Source organism: Gopherus evgoodei, chromosome 3, assembly GCF_007399415.2.
Source record: "Gopherus evgoodei ecotype Sinaloan lineage chromosome 3, rGopEvg1_v1.p, whole genome shotgun sequence".
Classification (NCBI taxonomy): Eukaryota; Metazoa; Chordata; order Testudines; family Testudinidae; genus Gopherus; species Gopherus evgoodei.
Window position 1 is genome coordinate 104,590,690 of NC_044324.1, and position 19,525 is coordinate 104,610,214.

The 19,525-nt window shown below is 39.0% G+C and overlaps 1 protein-coding gene across 1 annotated transcript in view; it reads right to left on the bottom strand.

The window, feature by feature from the left end:
• TRDN (triadin) overlaps window positions 1-19,525 on the bottom strand; it is a 307,073-nt gene that overhangs the window by 232,834 nt on the left and 54,714 nt on the right. The window contains exons 3-5 of the mRNA XM_030556221.1: window positions 15,301-15,438; window positions 13,254-13,283; window positions 9,361-9,390 (exon numbers count right to left, since the gene is read on the bottom strand). Of these exons, the coding sequence (XP_030412081.1) occupies window positions 9,361-9,390; window positions 13,254-13,283; window positions 15,301-15,438 (198 nt within the window). The remainder of the gene's footprint in view (window positions 1-9,360; window positions 9,391-13,253; window positions 13,284-15,300; window positions 15,439-19,525) is intronic.

Consider the following 19,525-nt stretch of genomic DNA (forward strand, 5'->3'; position numbering starts at 1 on the left):
TTAATTGGGCCACAGAAAGTTTAAGAACACTTTGTAGCCCAGTGGTTAAGGCACGCACCTGAGAGACAGTAGACCCTATCCAAATCCTTTCTTCTCATCACGAAAAAGGAGGAATTGAACCAGGTCTCCACATCCCAGGTGAGTACCCTAACCCAGTATTTCCCAAACAGCAGGCCCGGACCTACCACTAGCTCACAGGAAAGTTCTAGAAGGGTTGCTGAATTAACGCATAAGTGTTCAAACATATACGTCTCCCAGCCCAGTGCAAGGGGGAGGCCCCAGGGCAAGGGGAGGCAGTTGGAGAGCAAACCCACCCTGCAGTGGTAATAGGGCTGTCAACCTTCCCAGTTTCACCGGGAGTGTCCTGGAATCAGGCTCTGTCTCCCGGAAGCTACTGAAGCCAAACTGGGAGATTTTAGGCACCAAAATTCCAGTGGTGCAGCGGGGCTAAGGAAGGCTCCCTGCCTGTTCTGGATCCATGCCACTCCTGGAAGTGGCTGGCACATCCCTGCAGCCCCTAGCAGAGGCCAGGAGGCTCCACACACTACCCCTACCCCGAGTACCAACTCTACAGCTCCCATTGGCTGGGAACTGCGTATTATGCCAGCTGTGAGGGAGGTGCCTGCAGGCAGGGGCAGCGCTGGCACATGCCGGTTGCTTCCAGGAGTGGCACAGGGCCAGTGGCGGCTGCTGAACTATGGGTCTGGGCCCAGCTCCACACATTAAGTATTGTGACCTGGTGCACAGGGCCACAGTACCACTCAGGTTTAGCCCAGCCAATCCTTCTATCGTGAGGAAGAGGTGGGCAAGCCAAATCTGAGTGCCACTGTAACCTTGTATGCCAGGTCTCAATGCCTGGAATGGGGAGCCAGGCCCAGTCATGCAGGACAGGCAGCACCACTGTGGGGTGTGTGCTAGTCAGGCACGCTCTCCAACTCCTCCCTCTAACTCCTCCACTCAGGGTCTCCCCTCTACACCAGGATAGGATTAGGGTTGTAAAGGATGGTGGTTCACAAAAAGAGATGAAATGCACTTAGTGGGTCACCTTAGTAAAAGGTTTATGAACCACTGCCCTAACCACTAGGCTAGAAGTTAAGAGAGGTCCCCACCTCTCTCTGGTCATTTTGTGTGGAGTTAGGCAACCTCTGAGCATGACTGCCCAACAGGGCCCTGAAGGGAAGATAGGTGGTGGAATGCCTATCTCCCCCCAGTTTGTGGTTGCTCTGGGGTTTAGGCTTGAGATTGGAATTTGGATCCCTAGAGTGAGGCACCAGTGCGCACGCCCAGAGGCAGGAAGTTATATGCCCAGGGAAGATTTGCAGCACAAAGTTAGGCGCCAATGATCACATCGCACCTTTAAATGGGGGGCAGACGGATTTGTCTGGCTGGCCGAATGAAGGGAACAGTGCTTTATGGCTGGACGTGGGAGAGTGGTGAAACTGGTTCAAAAGGGGACAAGAGGCCAGCGTAGCAATACTGACTCATCTCCTGGAAACCAGATGGGCAGAAGGGTTTAAAAGGGCAGCCCAGTGCAGAGAAGCCCCTTTTTACACAGAGCAAGCGGAGGTAGCACCCACCCTTCCTCCCCTTTAGATGGTAAAATATCAGGTTTAGTCAAGACCTACTGCGGTCATTGTGCTAGTCGTCCCTTTTTTTAGGGGGGCTGGGAAGGAATTTTCCCTTACCACCAGATTGACCTTCCCCATAGTGGGTTAGGGAGGGCTTTGTTGACATGTGGCATGAAGAGTGGTAGACTGCATGTTGCAATTCATGATGTAAGTGTAGGGCAGATGTCCAGTGCAAGTACTCCATAGGGAAGGGATGCAGTGACCAGATAAATGGCTTGGTTAAGCATTTAAAAAAGAGCTGTTGGTTAAAGGAATGGAACTGAGGGGCAGTGGGGTTCTCCCCTTCCTTAAAGCCCACCTTAACCCTCCTACAAGGGGGGTGGATGGTAAGGTCCCAACCATGGTTTGGCTGGGGGACCTGGACGGAAAAAGTGAGTGGTGGTGGAAGTGGTTACTGAATGAACTTGGGTAACCTGCACTGTACACTTTTATCTGCCAGGTAGTTCCATCTAATGATAAAGTCACAACCTGTTTAAAATCACATCAAAAGTGAATTTAGACACCTACAGGGTTAGGCGACAGCTGACTGAGGCGGTTGTGGATTACAGTGGTGCCTAAAACTGGGCCATACACGCCTAAATCCCTTTGTAGATCTGAGCCAGCATGTTTACATAGCTCTAGAGGAGTGTAAGGAGAGCATATCTTATGTAGCTTCACATATGATTTCTGAATCTGGCCCATTGACTGATAAATTGTATGCTATTAGCAGAATCATGCACACAGGTTCAAACATTTGGGGATTGTTAGGAGGTCCTCAGCTGGTGTAAACTATCATAGCTCCACTGACTTCAAATTATTCAAAAACACTGCTTGTCTCCCCACCCCATCCCTGTCAAAATCCAAGGAAACCTTTGTGTTTCAGATACAGTCTTTGTTTGTTTGCTTTTCCCCTTGTAATGGTTTTAGTGGATCATATAGAAATTTAGTTCAAAAATGTTCATATACCCAATGGAAGGTTGGTAAATACAGTAGATAACCTAAACTGACCCCATGACATATCGGGGGCAGATCCAATCTGACATGAGTATTTCTGAACAAAACTGTATAACTCAGATAACTCCGCACCAGAAACATTCAAGATTTCTGAATGGATTATCTAACCTACAGCAACACTTATGACACAACACATCATGCAAAGTCCTTAAAGAAATTGAATATATAAAATACACTCTGAACTTGCAAAATTTGCCTTCACTAGGATTTTTTCCCTAATCTCTGTAGGCAGTTGGAGCCAGCAGAAAATACAACAGTCTAGAATACATTATTTCTGCACATTACAAGTTAAGTGTTACCAGCAGAAACAAGTATACGTTTCTATGTTAATTTAATTTGATTAATTTGCAAGCCATAAAATGGTAACAACTAACTAACCCCCAATATTTAAAACATCAGATTTTTCTATTGAGGATTTTTCTTCTGCAGTTTTGATACTCTGTGTCTTACGCTTTATGACAAATAGCTTTAATTTTCTAGTAATCACATCATATCTTATTTCTGAGTTGACAAAGCAGCTGTAATATCATAGAAGACTTACATGGCCAGTTTAAAGCGCACAATTTATCTCTATCAATGTGACATACTGTTAATAAATCCTCAATATTATGAATTCATGTTTAGAAAAATGACAGAATCAAGCAGCAGCAAGGATAATCTTTGTCACCAAGGCAACCATCCTGATTCTTGATGAGATGGCAGCACAGTTTATTAAATTATTGCAAAGGAATATGTATTTTAAAAGATGTATTTCATTGTTAGGGTTTTCTAGTTATCAAGCAGGCTTTAAAAATTATCGTTTTCCCAATGTTGTTGGTTTTTAGAAGGGACAAAGAGTTTATTTCCTAAAATGTGGGCACTGCTTGACTTATCTATAGTTCTGAGGATATACAGAACATGCAGTATAATTGTTTTAAATGCCTCCAAGAAGAAAAACTAGCAGCCCACTCCCCAACCATTTTCAAACTCTGACAGGAGATATATTCACTGACTATATTGTTAGCAGGTCTGCACAGCTGTACGTTGTTGACCCCAAAAAAGCTGATAGTCTGATGACAATCAGATTTACATGAGCTAAATCTGCAGCTTGATTGAAAATCCCTGCTGAACAAGCAGTTTTGGAAGCTCTTCCTCTCTCCCTCCCTCTTCCCCTCCTCCACCTCCCCTTCACCCAGCCTTTACCATGTTAATTTTCTTTATCAAGAGTTTACAGTGACTGCTAACAGCCCTGCTCTCCCTGTGCGCTACAAAGACCAAGCATTAGTAAGAGGAGGGATGGAGAAAGAGAAGTAAATTATAATTTCCTGAAGCACTTTATACTAGAGGTGCCCTCTCAGCACAATTCAGCCTCACATTAGTATGAATAATGTGCCCCTTCATGATGAGGCAGGAGGAGGTTCTTACTCTTCCATCAACATATACAATGGTTAATTTCCAGTCTGCTTATATTACTGTGCTCTTGTTTGGCTGCTCCCCGTTAATAAGTACTCAGTTGTAATAACATGCATTATGGTAGCACTAAAGGACCAAACTGAGGACACTGTGTTAGGCACTGTACGTGCACATAGTGAGAGACTGTCCCTTCTCCAAAGAGCTTACAATGTAAACCAAAAGAACAAAAACAAAGAAGAATATAGTACAAAGGAAATAGTATTATTCCCATTTCCTAAATAGGGAGCTTTATGATTAAACGACTTACCTATGGGTACACAGGAAACCAACATCAGAGCTGGTTACTGAACCCTGATCCTCTGAAGCCTAGGCTGGTCCCTTAATCACCATCTCTAGTTTCAGGCTGTGTTTGTTCTTCACTCTTTCTCCCTCCCTCTTCCCTCTTTTGCTATACAGAACAAAAATGACTTTTACAGGCAGTGAGACTAAACATTTTGGCCCAGATCTACAAAGGTGTTAGGCTAAAATCAGTGAAAGTTAGGAGCCTAAACATCTTTGTGGATCTGGACCTTTGAGTGTTTAAAACCTTCACTTTCTCAAAAATGTCCATATGTGAAAAGGGAAATGGACCCCACCCAAAGGGCCTGCCAAGATTAGGGTTAATAACTCAGCCTCCAGTGTCCGGAAGCCCTACAGCTGCTGCCCACAACTAAGCTGGACTATATCCCTGTTGGTTTATCTAGCTTACCTAGCAACAGGTGCATGATTATCCTGGAAAGTTAGTGGGGGGGGGGGGTTGTAAATAAACCGCAAAGTAAGAGGTGGAATAATCTGGGTTAAGAGCTTCAGAGAGGTCATTTTTAACTTGCTCTTAGACTTTGCCTTTATAAAGAATTGTAGTCAACTCTCTTTTTGTTAGTTTCCCTAGCAGACATTCAAAATAGTGCAGCTGTGGCCTAGCTCTCCTGTATGTGGAAGAGGCTGGTTAGGATGATAGCTATTTTAATGGGATGGGAGGGGTAGGAGGAAAGGAATCTGTACAAAAGACTCATTCCCAACAAAATGTTAATGTTTCATGGAGCCACAGTCTATGCAAAACACCAAGTCTTTAGAGCAGCAACAATACGAAAAAATAAACGGCAAATATTTCTGACTATGAGAATTAACTCTGGGGTTGCATCTACCCCATGGGCCTAGCCTTTGGAACTGGCCAAAGAATTGATGGTGTAGACTTTAAAAAAAGCTATCACTTCTATGCTTCCCTGATCCTTGGAGCTGCCAGGATTAAGTTGAAGTTGCTTCACACATGCTCTAATTTATGGCCAAAGACAACAACTCCTGGAGGGCTTTTATGGCAGCTGGAGATAGCCAGAGTTCAGTAGTGATCGAGCTATGCCTCCTTTCCTTGATATAGTCCCCTCCACTGAATGCTACTCTACACCTTAAGCGATTCTTCAGATGGCCACTGAAACCAGAATTAGGCCCACTTTGTGCTGCAGAAACAGTGCAAAAAAAATTTAGCATGGATTAGGATCTGATCCCATACATTTTTAAGTAATCTCTTAGCATTGGTGGAGCTCCACCCAAGCTATCAATGGTAAAAACATTAGCATATCAAACACCAGCAACATCCCCATCACCAACCCCATAGGTGTTTTGATCATGGGGTGATATTTTGATAATAACCAAATTATCCAGATTGTGGAGAGAGAAGCATAATGTATCCCCATTCCCCCACAACCTCCTGCTCACCTACACAGAAACTAAAGCTAAATTTGATATAACTATCTCTGTTTATATGCTGCTACTTTGGGATCAATAAATATATGCCTTTTTCCATCTGCCATGACTCAAATCATATTCTTTCTGCTACAAAATAAAATGCTTTTGTTCTAGGGTCTCAAGGAGAGATGGGGTGGTAAAGATATACATTGCTGGTTTTATTCATTAAAGGAGAATTTTATTATTAAGTCATAGAACATTGGCATTGATCTTTTACCATGGTAACAATGTGCCTGCGCATTTTAATATATATAGTAGGTCAGTCAAAAATGTTCCACTGAACGGTTTCCATGAAACATTGGGGTTTTGAGTAAATACAATTTTTCAAGGTGTCTACTTTCCATGGAAAATATTAGATTCAGCTATACCGCTCCGGTGTCTCATGGAAATTGTGGTTCATCATGATGCACCGCCTCCCCACATCCAGAAATGAAACCGTGGTGCATGACTGGATATGTAAGCCAACTAGGGAGCCTGGCCTAGAGAGGGGAGGCAGCTTGAGGCACCACAGTAGCATTTCCAACTCTATTTGTTTTTTGGCCAAAATATTTCAATTTTTGATTTTTCAACAGGAAAAAACTCTTCTGATCAGCTCTAATGTACAGGGCAATTTTTCATCTGAGGGAAGGCAGCATTTTACATTGTCTCTGATTTGAGTAATCCCTTCTGGCAGATGTTCAAGAGCACTGATGTTCAGCGAACAACATGTAACTGTCCTCATTGGAAGGAGCACACAGTAATTGAGGACTTTGAAAGGATAAATTTGGGAGAAATGTGGGATCCTCTTAACCCCAATTAATTTTTAATACAGATTTCTTCCCTTGCCCCCCTCAAAAATATATAAATCTCTTTTTCTGGGACCCCACTCAAATGGCCATTGTAATGCACCTCATTTCAGCGCTTTCCTGATGTTCTAACACTAATAAACTCTGAAACTGTGTCAAACAGAAGAGGGCAGGAGGAGGAATACAATTCAGATAGGAATTTTGCACTGTGCCTCTCAAACGAAGAATTAATGAGTCAGGACCCCAGGATCTCCTGAGAGAGGATTTTGATCAGAAGGAAGCACTTGTTAATTTTATGGAAAGTAAGACATTTCTTCATGTCGTCTCTTAACTCCCACCCACCGAGTCTGATTTTCAGGCTCTCTTCGTTCCAACTGTGGTACTATGGACCCCCAACCAGAAAAGAGATTAGACTCACATCCTTCTCTTCCCTCTTTAACAGAAACTAGCTCAGCTACCCTCTGCTATAGCAGGAGACAAATTAAAAGAGCTCAGTAGCGTCATTTGGACGGGAAGCTAAACTCTCTGAAACCTCAAGTGCTACTACACTTCTATCCAAAGGATCTTTAATGACCATATGGAGTCAGGAACTCTTTTTTTTGCATCTTTCACAGGAAAGCAGTAAATTTTGGATTGGAATGCCCCATGACATCAACCCAAGTTAAAAACCTTTCTTTCCACAGCAAAAAAAAAAGAAAAAAGAAAAAAGGAAAAAGAAAACGCTGGAACTGAAAATTCACTCTTGCCTAAGGGTAGGTAGTTGTGTTTTCTTTAGATAATCTGAAAAATATTTTCTTCCTATTCTAAAGTGTTTCCCTTGTAGTGGATATGCCATTGCTCTTTTGATCAGCATAAAAAGCAAGATGAGATCGTCAAGAGAACATTAATAATAGAAACTGATGGTAACAAAAATCAAATAAAAAATATCTGGGGAAGTAGTTTTGTGTGTGTTTTTGGCATTCACTCAGTTCTGAAGATATTTTTTAAACACATTGATTCTTACACAAAAATTCACAAAACACTTCATAGTGAGAAGAAGCTTAAAGAGAAATTGAGAACACTTTACAGAGCTGGGAAACAAGAACTCTTATGCAGAAAAAAGAAATATTTCCATATGGACATATAAAAGAAAAGTCAGCTGATCTCTGAAAACACTAAAAATGCAAATAAGTATATACTCTAGGGATGAGTGCATAGAATTATTAATTTCCCAAATCACAAACCTCAGCCATATAGACAAATTCAATAAGGGGCCATACCTTTCAGGCTGCATTCATGCTATTCAAATATTTGCTTTCCCAGCCTTTTTGCAGCTCGAAGGAAGAAATTTGGGTTTAGAAATATTTTTATTTTCTGGCCTAAAAATTTATGAAACATGACTATCGTCCAAAGGAGTCTTGCCCATCCTCAAATATTCTTTCAGATGAGCTATTGGATAACATTTTAAAAAGTGACTTATATGACTTAAGAGCCTAGAGTCCTAATTTCAAAAGTGTATACTGGAAAAGCTATACCATGATAAGTAAGTTGGTTAGCAGTGTGAATTTTTACCAGTATAAACTCTGATGTAGATGAACTCAGATTGGCATAAAGGTACTTTATACTGGTCTACATTGTATTGCTTCCTGAACTGGAATAAGCTATATTGATATAGCACTTTTATTGCATATAAATGAGTCTACAATGCAGGAGGGGATTGCCACTTTAAGTATTATAATTAAAGCGGCAATTTTTAAATTTTATTTATTTATTTATGTATTTATTAACACTGAATCTTTTAGAATACTGAAAGACAAAAGAGCATGGTTAACTATCAGTTATAGCTATGTGAAAATTTGGGGGAAAAAATTGAAATATGTAAAATATCTGCTTTCAAATCTTGATATGAAAACTAACCGGTCACAACAATCTAATGACATAATGGTTTCACTCACCTACTGGTATTTATACATTGAATTTTGGCCCGGATCTTGCAATTCATAGTGTGTGGACAGGCAGACTGTACCCACATAGCACATCATTACTAGGAGAGTTCTCTAGTATGTTTACAGTCTCCTAGTATCCTTCTGTCCCATCCCCCAAAAAAGCATATCATTTCACTGACTCATTTGAATTTAGAGAATTCTGACTACGCTGGTTGTCAAGGAGCTTTATTTATCTGTATAATTAGGCTAGTTTCTCCCAATTTGCAGTAGAAAGTTCTGATTTTCTTGCTTCACTACTGTGAAAAAGCAACACATCTAGGAAACGGGGAGGGTGGAAATCCCTATACAATATCTTTTCTTCTTCTCCAGATAAATCACTGCCTAGAATTTGGGGTTCTACAAACTGGGAAATCACATGATTATCAAACCCCGAAGACTAATATGAAACAGAAAGGTACTGCCATTTTCCTCTATTTGATGTCTAAAATTTCTATTTTGTAATATACTAGGTGGAATGTGATTTCATTTTTAGAAAAACAGAGTTAATGTGAGTTTGTGTCTGCATAAGAACAATAGGATCAGACCCTTGCATTCATGTATCTGCCTAGGTATATATGTAGCCTCCATCACCACGGTATACCTGAGTGCTTCTGTGTATTTCAGAAATCTCAAGTGTCTTCTGTTTTTATGTATATCAACATCTGTTATACCAATAAAAGTCCACTATATAATATTCAGCCAGTGTCCCGCATCTACTGCCATGTCAGTGCTTTACTTGCACAGATATTTCTAACTTACTTTATTATTAAGCTCCTTCTTTTTGATTAAACTAAGATTGCTTTAAAATTCACTCACCTCTGTTTTTGGTCACAGGGTAAATTTCAGCTAAAACAAAGGAAGAATGTTAAGTTAAAAAACAAAGTTTGAACAAGCCTAAACTGCGAAATATAAAATAAACCCTGATCTAAGACCTATTGATTTCAATGGCCTTTGGTCATATCCTAAATTCCAAAGATTGAGAATAATTTCCATATGTAAAAATATTAATTTGTACATAATATCACTAATCTGTATATTGGAAAATTAACTTTAAATTAGCCTTATATAAGCTGTTATTCTATTCTACAGTTCCAAAATGCTGTAGAGTAATAACATTGCTAGTAGTAAGTTTTGACTACTGCCATAGGCCTCGTGCTAAAACTTCTGTGCTTTTAATTTGGAGTCATCTCTAATAAAATGTTATTCTAATTTTTGGGGCGTTTTCTCCCCCATCCCAAAGATTCAAAAAGACTATCAGTCCCATTTTGCTTCCATCAATAAAGATCCTCGTAGAAACAGACTGACACCGGGCTTGGACGGCAGAGGCATAAGCATATAAGATGTGATGAATAAAACTCTCCTGTTATAACAAGAAATTTTAATAAAAGAAGCATACAAAAAATGAAACATACTGTTGTCAAAAAAATTGATTTGTCCATAAATGTTTTATTAACGCTGAAACATAAATCAACATTATCAACTATAACCATTGATTTAGAAAAATGACAGCTAAAACATATTAAGTCTGTTAGAAACCATTATTAGATTTTCGAATAGTTTTCATGGAAACGCTGAGAAATTTTATCACGCACTGAGTACACATTGTTAAACATTGCAAAGCTCTTTACAGAATACTTTTTCACTATGTCCCCTGATAGTTACTTTTTTTTTTCTGCACAGTATAAAATGTTCAGTCTTTTCCAGTGACTAAATATAAATATCAGTGATAATGCTGGGGATGAAGAAATTAATTTTGGTAAAGAATGTACTATGATAAGCATTTTCATCCTTTCTAGTGGCTACTGACACCAATATTAGCCCTGTTACATGTACCACCTTCATTGTCATTATTTGTATCCCTATTATCTTTGCTTGCAATTTGCATCCATGTCAAGGTTATCTTTGCTTTCTTTAGGCTCATAATTATCATTATTATTCTTCCTTTCTTCTTCTTTCCTTATCATTACTGTGATGTCCTTACTATTCCCTTGAACATTTTCTCAGTAAATAACTTTACTGTGGTATCAACTAAATTTTAGTGTGTTTGCAATTATGGTACTTCCAAGATAGTGAGAATTTTGTGCAGACTGTTAGTGCACACAAAATATGCTCTGGCTGATAGGCCTGAGAACTGAAAAATATTCAAGGAGTTCACTGAAGAGATATGTGGGTTTGTGGGTGATATCAAGCTGAGAGGAGCTGCAAGTGCTTTGTAGAATAGATATAAAATTCAAAAGGATCTGGAGAAACTGAAAAAATGGTCTTAACTAAATAAGATGAAATTCAATAATGACAAATGCAAAGTGGTCCATTTAGGAAGGAACAATCAATTGCACACATACAAAATGGGACGTAAGTAGGAAGGAGTACTCCAGAAAGGGATCTGGGTTATACTGGATCACAAATTTTTAAGTGTAACACTATTGCAAAAAAAAAAGCCAACATCATTCTGGGATGTATCAGCAGGAGTGGTGTAAGCAAGTCACAAGAAGTAATTCTTCCACTCTACTCCAGTTGAAGCCTTATCAGCATGGAGTATTGTGTCCAGTTCTGGACACCACATTTCAGAAAAGATGTGGACAAATTGGAGAAAGTCCAAAGGAGAGCAACAAAAATGATTAAAGGTTTAGAAAACAGGACCTATGAGGAAAGATTGAAAAAAAATGTGTTCCTTTAGTCTGGAGAAGAGAAGACTGAGGGGGGACGTGTGTGTAGGCAGTGTTTTATTTTGGTAGCATTTGGAGATTTTGTTTCTAAATGTACATGCTCTAATGTGTTTATGTTAGAGACAGCAGGTCAAAGAAGTGCATCTTGCACTTGCAGCAGATGGCGAGTAGGTTTCTGATGGTCCTTAGTTCCTGGGGGAGTTCATTCCATAGTCTCAGACCAGCCCCCAAGAATGTTTTGTCTCCTGTTCAGATGAGCTTTATAGCTATGATAGAAAGTTCCATTATACCCAAGGAGCAGAGTTGTCTGCCATGGTCTTCAAATCTTTCAGAAATGCTGGGCCCAGTTCACTGAGCACCTTGAAGATAAGGATCAAATTCTTTAACTTGACTCCATATTACATGAAAAGCCGGTGTAGACAGCAGAGACAGGTACAATGTACTGTTGGTAGACTATGTTGCTGAGGAGATTTGCTGCAACATTCTGCACTGGTTGGAGTTTAAGGGCTTGTGGCTTTGGGCCCAGATATATTATATTGCCGTAGTCCACATGGGAAGTGACAAAGGGGTGCATAACAAAGGTCAGGTCAACATCCACCTGGGACAAAGTCTCTTATCCAGCTGGAGATGGCAGAAAATATTGTTTGTGGATGCTGCTAGGTGAAAGCTTAGTATCAGTGAGCAATTCAGGAGCACTCCTAAACTAATGGCTGAATTAATTAATTGTGAATATGCCCCCTTCAGCCAAAGCAGACTGCATGATGGGGTGCAAATGTTTCACAATGCTTTTCTGTACCCACCAGCATTACCTCTGTCTTGCTAGAGTTCAGCTTCAATCAGCTGTTCTTCATCAAAGGCGACGGTGGTAGTGCTGTAGCGCTACAGCTGTAGTGCTGTAGTCATATCAGTTGAAGGATAAGTAGTGCTGAGCATCAGTGGCCTAATTGCTTCAACTGAAATCAATGGAATACTTCCCACTGGTTTCAATGGGAACTGAGTTGGTCCAATGATGAAAAATCCCAGCTATAAATCATAGGTAACAGGAGAGCAAGTTTTCCCACACTGCCTACCAGTTTGCCACAATTTTGACATGAAGGAATGTCTCACAAGGGTGAGTAGATGGTCCTGTTCTCCATGCGCATTCAGTTCTTGACCTCTCTGCTGAGACTGCCAAAAAAGGCTATTAAGGGCTTAATACAACTCGGGGTAATTCAGAGAAAGCTGGATTAAGCCCTTAATGTGGCAGTGATGGTTTCTGTGATATGGACATTTATCTATTGGAAATTTGATAGATATTAAACTGTTATCATGTAGATCACTGAAATGTCAACAGGCGGTAACGACTTTTGTTATTATTGCCAAACTGTGCTCAGTTTGAACAGTAAACTAGAAATGAGGGGCTTTATATCCTATTAACAATATCCTGGGTCTTCCAGCATATTTTCGTTTTGAGTTAACAGGAGCTGAACTTAAGTTTTGTGGCAATATTTGGAAAGATTTGTATCACAATTCTATTTGCTTCATCTTTTTTTTCTGTAAAAATCCAATGGTAATTATGTAAGTTATTTTCAGAAGTATACAGATAGTCCTTACTTTAAGCTTTTACTATAAACCTGGGCAAGAGGTGAATACTTTTATATTCCACAGCTGCTTCCTAAGGTGTCTATTCTTTCCAGGCATGCATGTAACACAAATTGACATAATATAAGTCAATAGGTAGATAATACATATAAAATAATACTGTAATCATGCTGTTGGTTTTTATGAATATTTTTAGCTGCACAGCATAATGAAATAATTAAGACTTCTCCTAAACACACTGCACAGCAACAAACAACACTTCAAACCTTATTATAATTTGACATTCCTAACAATTTCAATTTATATACAGCATACACAGTTAGTAGAATAACAAAAGCAATTAGTGACAGAACCAGTGGTATAGAGATAGCAGGTTTATACTAATTTAATAATTTAATATAAAAGTATCTAAAAACATTTAATATATCAAAGCATGTGTTATTTATAACAATGAAAGCCAACCTTTTTTTTTCAGCGGAGGTTCCACTTCACCTAAACCAAGATGGAAAAAACACAACAATCAGATAACTGGTAGCAATGTGATTATTTTTTTCCATACTAGTTTATTTTCATTTTTAAAAGCATTCAAAGTTTATGCCAAACATGTTGAGTAACAAGAACTCTATTCTGAGATTTTAGACTTACACCCACACTTCTGTTTCCATGTAGGCTTTCTAAGAGGAACAACAGATATGTTAAATGTATTTTAGGCACCAAAAAAGTTCTAGAACTTATAGTTAAACATGTGACCAGATACTGGCATGTGAGCAGGGCTACTCAGGGGTGGGGGTCAAGTGGGGCAATTTGCCCCAGGCCCTGGACCCCCATAGGGGCCCCCAACGAGAATATAGTATTCTATAGTATTGCAACATTTTTTTATGGAAGGGGCCCCCGAAATTGCTTTGTCCCAGACCCCCTGAATCCTCTGGGTGGCCCTGCATGTGAGTGGAATTTGTTTAGTTATAAACCTGAATCCATATTTTAAAAATGGGCACAGGGATTCCATTTTCATTGGCTACAAAGAAAGCATTCCAAATGATACTTCTTGCAAAGTTCAGAACAAAAGAAACCTAATAATGCTTTCAACGATGTCAATGGCAAAAGTCCCATTGACTTCAGTGGGAGCAGGAACAGTCAGTTGCCAAAGTCTGATACTATGTCTCCACTTCTGACATGGCTTTAAGCATTACAAAGAAACGGACCCATATACTAGACTCTTAGGGCCTAATACTGTGAGATGCTGAGTCCCTCCTGTGATTCTTGGGAGGTGCTGACTGTTCTCCACTCTGAGTACAGTCAATGGAGTTGGGGTTGCTGAGGACCTTCCAGGAGGCATTCAGAACCTTGCAATTTAAATGATTTAATTTTCTGTATAAGAATTGTATAAGCTAGCTCATTTTATGATCCTTTCAAACCCTCATGTCCACTCTGCCTCCATCCATTCTCGTACTCAAAAATGTTCCTCATTGCATGGCTTTTGACCACCAGCACAATTTCAAAAATCTAGACAAGGAAACCACATTGCACCCTTTTTATTTCTCAACAACACGAAGAACTGGCCTTACGGTGGTTGTAAATCACATCTTAGAATAGGGTCCCCAAGTCATAAAGCTACATATAATAGCATATCTGTTAGTAGTTGTACACAAAAGCCCGTGCAGACACCTTCCAGTGGCACAAATTAGGTGATACTTCTAGTATATGAATACACTAGGTGAAAGATTCAGTTTAAGTTCCTGTTGGGTTTTAATCATTTTTGTTATGATGGAATGCTACACAAAGCAATAGGAATATGGTCTGGCACTGCTATGATCATCATGCCTAACTGCATATACCCACACAGGATGATAAACATAACATGAGGTACTTGTGCATCTTACCACACTACGTGCTACTGAACTGATTATCTATTAACAAAAAGATGTTTCTTTCAAAAACTATAAAAATAGATTAACTGTTGGCTGTTTGGTTTAACGTATCTGACAGCTCCATGAGATGATGCATATTAATAGCCATTCCAAGGCCATACTGTTAAATTATTGATGTTTGTTATCCAAACTTCCCTTCAGTCCAGTTACTGTGTTCTTCCACGAGTACTAACCACTACTGTTCAAATAGCAAATAAAAGTGTTGTCTTAGATTTTTCAAGTTTTGACTGTACATTTAATTATTTCATTCTTATAGGGTAGAGAGAAACAATGTAGAATAGCTGCCGCCATTCTCTGAAACATCAACTCAGCCTAAATTAGCCCTCTTTACTTGGAAGCACCACTAGTAACATTTAATTCTGACACATTTTCTGTAATTGCCTCTGAAATGGAAGATGAAAGCTAACAAAAACATCAGTTTTCTAACTCCAGTAGCCAGCTGATTCATTATTAGCAAAGGCGTTCACTTCTATTCGCTTTCCCTGACTTCTTTAACTGTGAGGTTAAAAATTAAATAAGTCAATATAATGCATGTAAAACATGAGTTAGTGCAGTTAGACAAGTCTGTATATCGCAAATACCTTCATCACTGTCATCATCATCAGTCAATACGATGTCAGACAGTAAAGAAATCAAACCATAAAGCCAATCAGTGGATTCTTCCATGGTCTGATGTATGATTCTCAGTGGCTCCTTGCTGAGCTTGTTAACAGAGCTTCCTGAGTGCATAGGTTAAAACAGAAAACATTTGAAAAGATATTTTTTCCGGGGGTTAAGGTTATTCTGTTTTATTTCTTCACATACAGTACTAATTATGCCAATTTATTCACCAAAAACAAGCTCGTACAATTTAATTTTATATTGCTCAAGAGCTTAAAGCATAGCTCTCTTTCCTCTGAAGAATTATCTTCTAAATACTTTCAGACCAATACTTGCAATTATCGGAGTGGCTCAGGGCCAGGAGGATAACTCAACTTTCATATGCCCTTCTGGTGCTTGTGTGGATTAAATTAAATTTAGATCTGGATCTACCAAATGTTTGCCCCGCAGACTGTATCTTCCTATACCTCACTCCAACAAAGACATCCCCTCCATACCATACAAGATTTTTGTCTCCTTCTCATTCCCAAGTCCATAACCTGCCTCTACAGTGTGGAAATTCATCACTAATTAGCAATCTACTGATCAACAACAATCAGTTGTGTGCTGTGCTTCCACCTGCTACTCTGCCTGACTCAATGCTCCATCTGTCTCCACTTCTTCCTCCATACATCACCACAAGGATCCTGCACTACTGTCCCAGGAAATTGCTGTGCCTTCGTGGCAGTGCAGGCTGCTTGCATCATTCTTGTGGAGTACACAGAGAGGACTTAAAGAAGAAAAGATGTACATAACTGGGATGAAAAAAATGGAGATCACAATGAAGAGGAGAGTGAAAGCCCCAAATGCCTCTGGCATATACAAACATACATGCACACACACTCTTAATGTCACTTTATGAAGATGTAAAGTACTCCCCCTTGCCATATGCACTAGTATGCAGGGAATCACACATGGATAATAAGAATATTTTTAAAATGTTCATCTAATTAAGCTTTCACCAGCTTTCTTTTTCTTTACCCACAATTGTCCTTTTGATCTATTTCAGGAGAGCTTTTCAACCTCTTATAGATCATTCCACCTTCTCAGTCTCTCCAGCAAACCTGCATTACCCTAAGATCTATATCAAAGTATTGTTTAAGAAAGAGAAAGAAAGAAGTGTTTTATGCTAAAACATACTTTTCCATTAGGATTGTAGCCACAGTCCAGTTAAGATGAACAGAAATCCAGTCCAAGCTATTGTCCTCTTTACTTCAAATTAACTGATAGACTGAAAGATTCCCCTTATCTGCCTGGCACTATGTAATATATTTTACCTAAGACAGTCCAAGTTAAATCATTAACAGAATTGTTATGCACATTTAAAATGGATTTGTATAATAGATCCTGCTCCTATTGAGTTCAACAGAAGTATTGCAATTGACTCCTATTGTAAAAAGACTAAGCACCATTGCCTTGGTTCCCACCACCTGTTTTTTTAACAGAATTATAATTTTATTATGTAAGTATTTTCATAAGTGAAAATAAATTTAATACAACTCTATTTACCACCATTTCTAATTACAGTGTCTGTCTTTTTCAAGCACAAACCTTACCAGCAATCAGAAGCAGACTTACATGAAAATTTCAGTGACAAAATAGTCAAAGTGCAGGCATTAAGCAACCTCATTGCTGGCAACAATCTGAACAATGTTCTATAAGTGCTACAAAAAAAATGTAAGAGGAAAATAATTATTTTCTGCATAAATAAAATGGCTTTTCCCCCTTATTATATTTATCTTATTACCAATGAATTAATCTAAAAACACGCTATACCACATAAAAGACCAGGGCAGATTTCTATAATTTTGAGTTTGCCTGTGAACAATGTGTAAAAAAGGCTCTCGGGTCTGAGCAGTATTTAGATGAAGTATATTTGGAGATACATCTAAGTTACATTATATCACTCATATTATACTATAAATTCAACATGTCACATTGGCATGGTATCATTGCACAAAAATGTGCAACATTTTTTCACATTTGCCCTATACTGATTTACCCTGGGGCAATATAAAAGATTTAAGAGAGAATTTTAGAGGTATAAAGTACCACAGTATTTACTTTGCTTACAAAAATTTCTTGCAACTGCTCCATCCGACAAGGTCCAGAGATTTTTCAAAAGAATCATCACAAACATCCCTCTCAATAGTTTAACACTTCTACTAGACAATCAAAAAATAAACACCAACCTGCCTCCAAATAAAGTACCCACTGAAATGTAATTCAATTTCTAGGGCTTATTGTCATTTACATTGAGACTACTTTGTACCAGTCTGGCAGCATACAAGAGACTTCAAGTGAGTAAACAATTTACACTGCCAGAGTGGTGTAAAGAGGATAGAGCATAACTGAAATCAGGTCCTGGTCTTTAATTAAGCACATTTTCATAGAAAACATTTGTATAATGTTGGATTAAAAATTTTAAGTGACCAAAGGCAAAATTCCCCATTCTCATCTCCACTATGAGGCACATATTGCAAATCCTCCTTACATTAAGTGTGCAAAAAAAATAATAATCAATTTGGGGGTGCAAAGATGTTCCTTTGGTGACATTTGCAAAAACCTGAAATTGGGGCGGGGGGGAACCACTGCAAGTTTCGCTGATATCCCTTGCAGTGGGATGTGCTTTACACAATTGTGCCAACTAGCCTCCTCTACATCTTTTGTTATGCTCTCTGTAATTTAAAAAAACAGTTTTAGAAGTAATTATGCATCTTAATATGCTTAAAATCCCATGCCAGATATGCATGAAGTGTAAAGAAATTACTGATCAAATCCTTGCTCTCAGCTTTCCCGAGAACTTTGCCAATATCAGGTTGGTGTTTTCCTATTAGAATAAAATACATATGAAATAAGGAAAGGAAGAGCAAGCCAGGGTGAATTAAACAGAGTGGGAGATGCTGTTTGCCTCAAGAACATGCAAAGAATTATGTCTGTTTTCAGTGGATTAGTGTGTTCCTTGCATTCCGGAGCGTGACTGACAAAATGAAAGCTTGAAAAACAGCTTAAGCTTGTTATTTTGATATTATTTAGACCAGCCTATCTTTTTAGGTCTAGCGAGAGAGAATATGTTGATAGTTTATTAGAATACATCTGAAACCAAGTACATTCAAACTACCACCTGCATATCACTTGAGGACTTTTCTCTCTTTGGCCACACACAGAATATACTTGTGCTTTAAACCTATTCTACACAGCACACTACATAATACATAATATCCAGTGACCTCAAAGGGAGCTGCTAGGCGCTCAGCACTTTTGAAAAACTGGGCCAAGTATTTAAATGGCTAACTGGGGCTTTAGAAGCTTAACTTCAGGCATCCAGTTTAAAAAAAAACTGGCCAATATCATTAGGCAGCTTGAACATTTTTCCATTCTATTTCACATGGTCACACTCTTGGTTATCTCAGATAGGGACCAAACCATGGGCCTCTCTTATCCCTTAAAGGAAGCCAATTTAATAGCTGAGTGGGTGGCAGAGTGAATTTGAAGGTGTCATCTTCTAGATTCAGGTCAGTTGCTAGACTTACCATGATTTGAGTACAGAGAATAGCCAGTGTGAGTGCCCTGAATTTAATCTACATGGTGTCTTTACAGGATTGGAAGGTTGCTCAAGGAGAGGCATACTTTGAAATGTGGCATTTTGTTGAGCTGATGAACACTTTACAAACTGAGGCAAAAAAAATCTAACATTTTTCTCTACGACAATTTAATACTGGAACAACTTATTTCCAACTGTTTTGCTGAGTGGAAAATAAAACCCTGTACTGTAGCTGAACTTTGTCCGAAAAGTACATGCAATTAATTGTGTAGAGGCTTGTTTTTATTGATATCTGCTGCTGTTTTAATAAGTAAAACACACACACACATACCTTACTGACTTTTGTTTTACATTAAATTATCTTTTAGTCCTTGTCCTGTTAGGTCCTGATCCTGCAAGACTTACACCTTTGAGTAATTTTACACGTATGAGTAATTAGAACTCAATATGACTATTCACATGTGTAAATTACTCTCATACCTTAGTGGCTGTAAGATTGGGACCTCAAATAGGGCTGGTCCACACTACGGGGGGGAAATCGATCTTAGATACACAACTTCAGCTACGTGAATAACATAGCTGAAGTCGAATATCTAAGATCGGATTACTCACCCGTCCACACC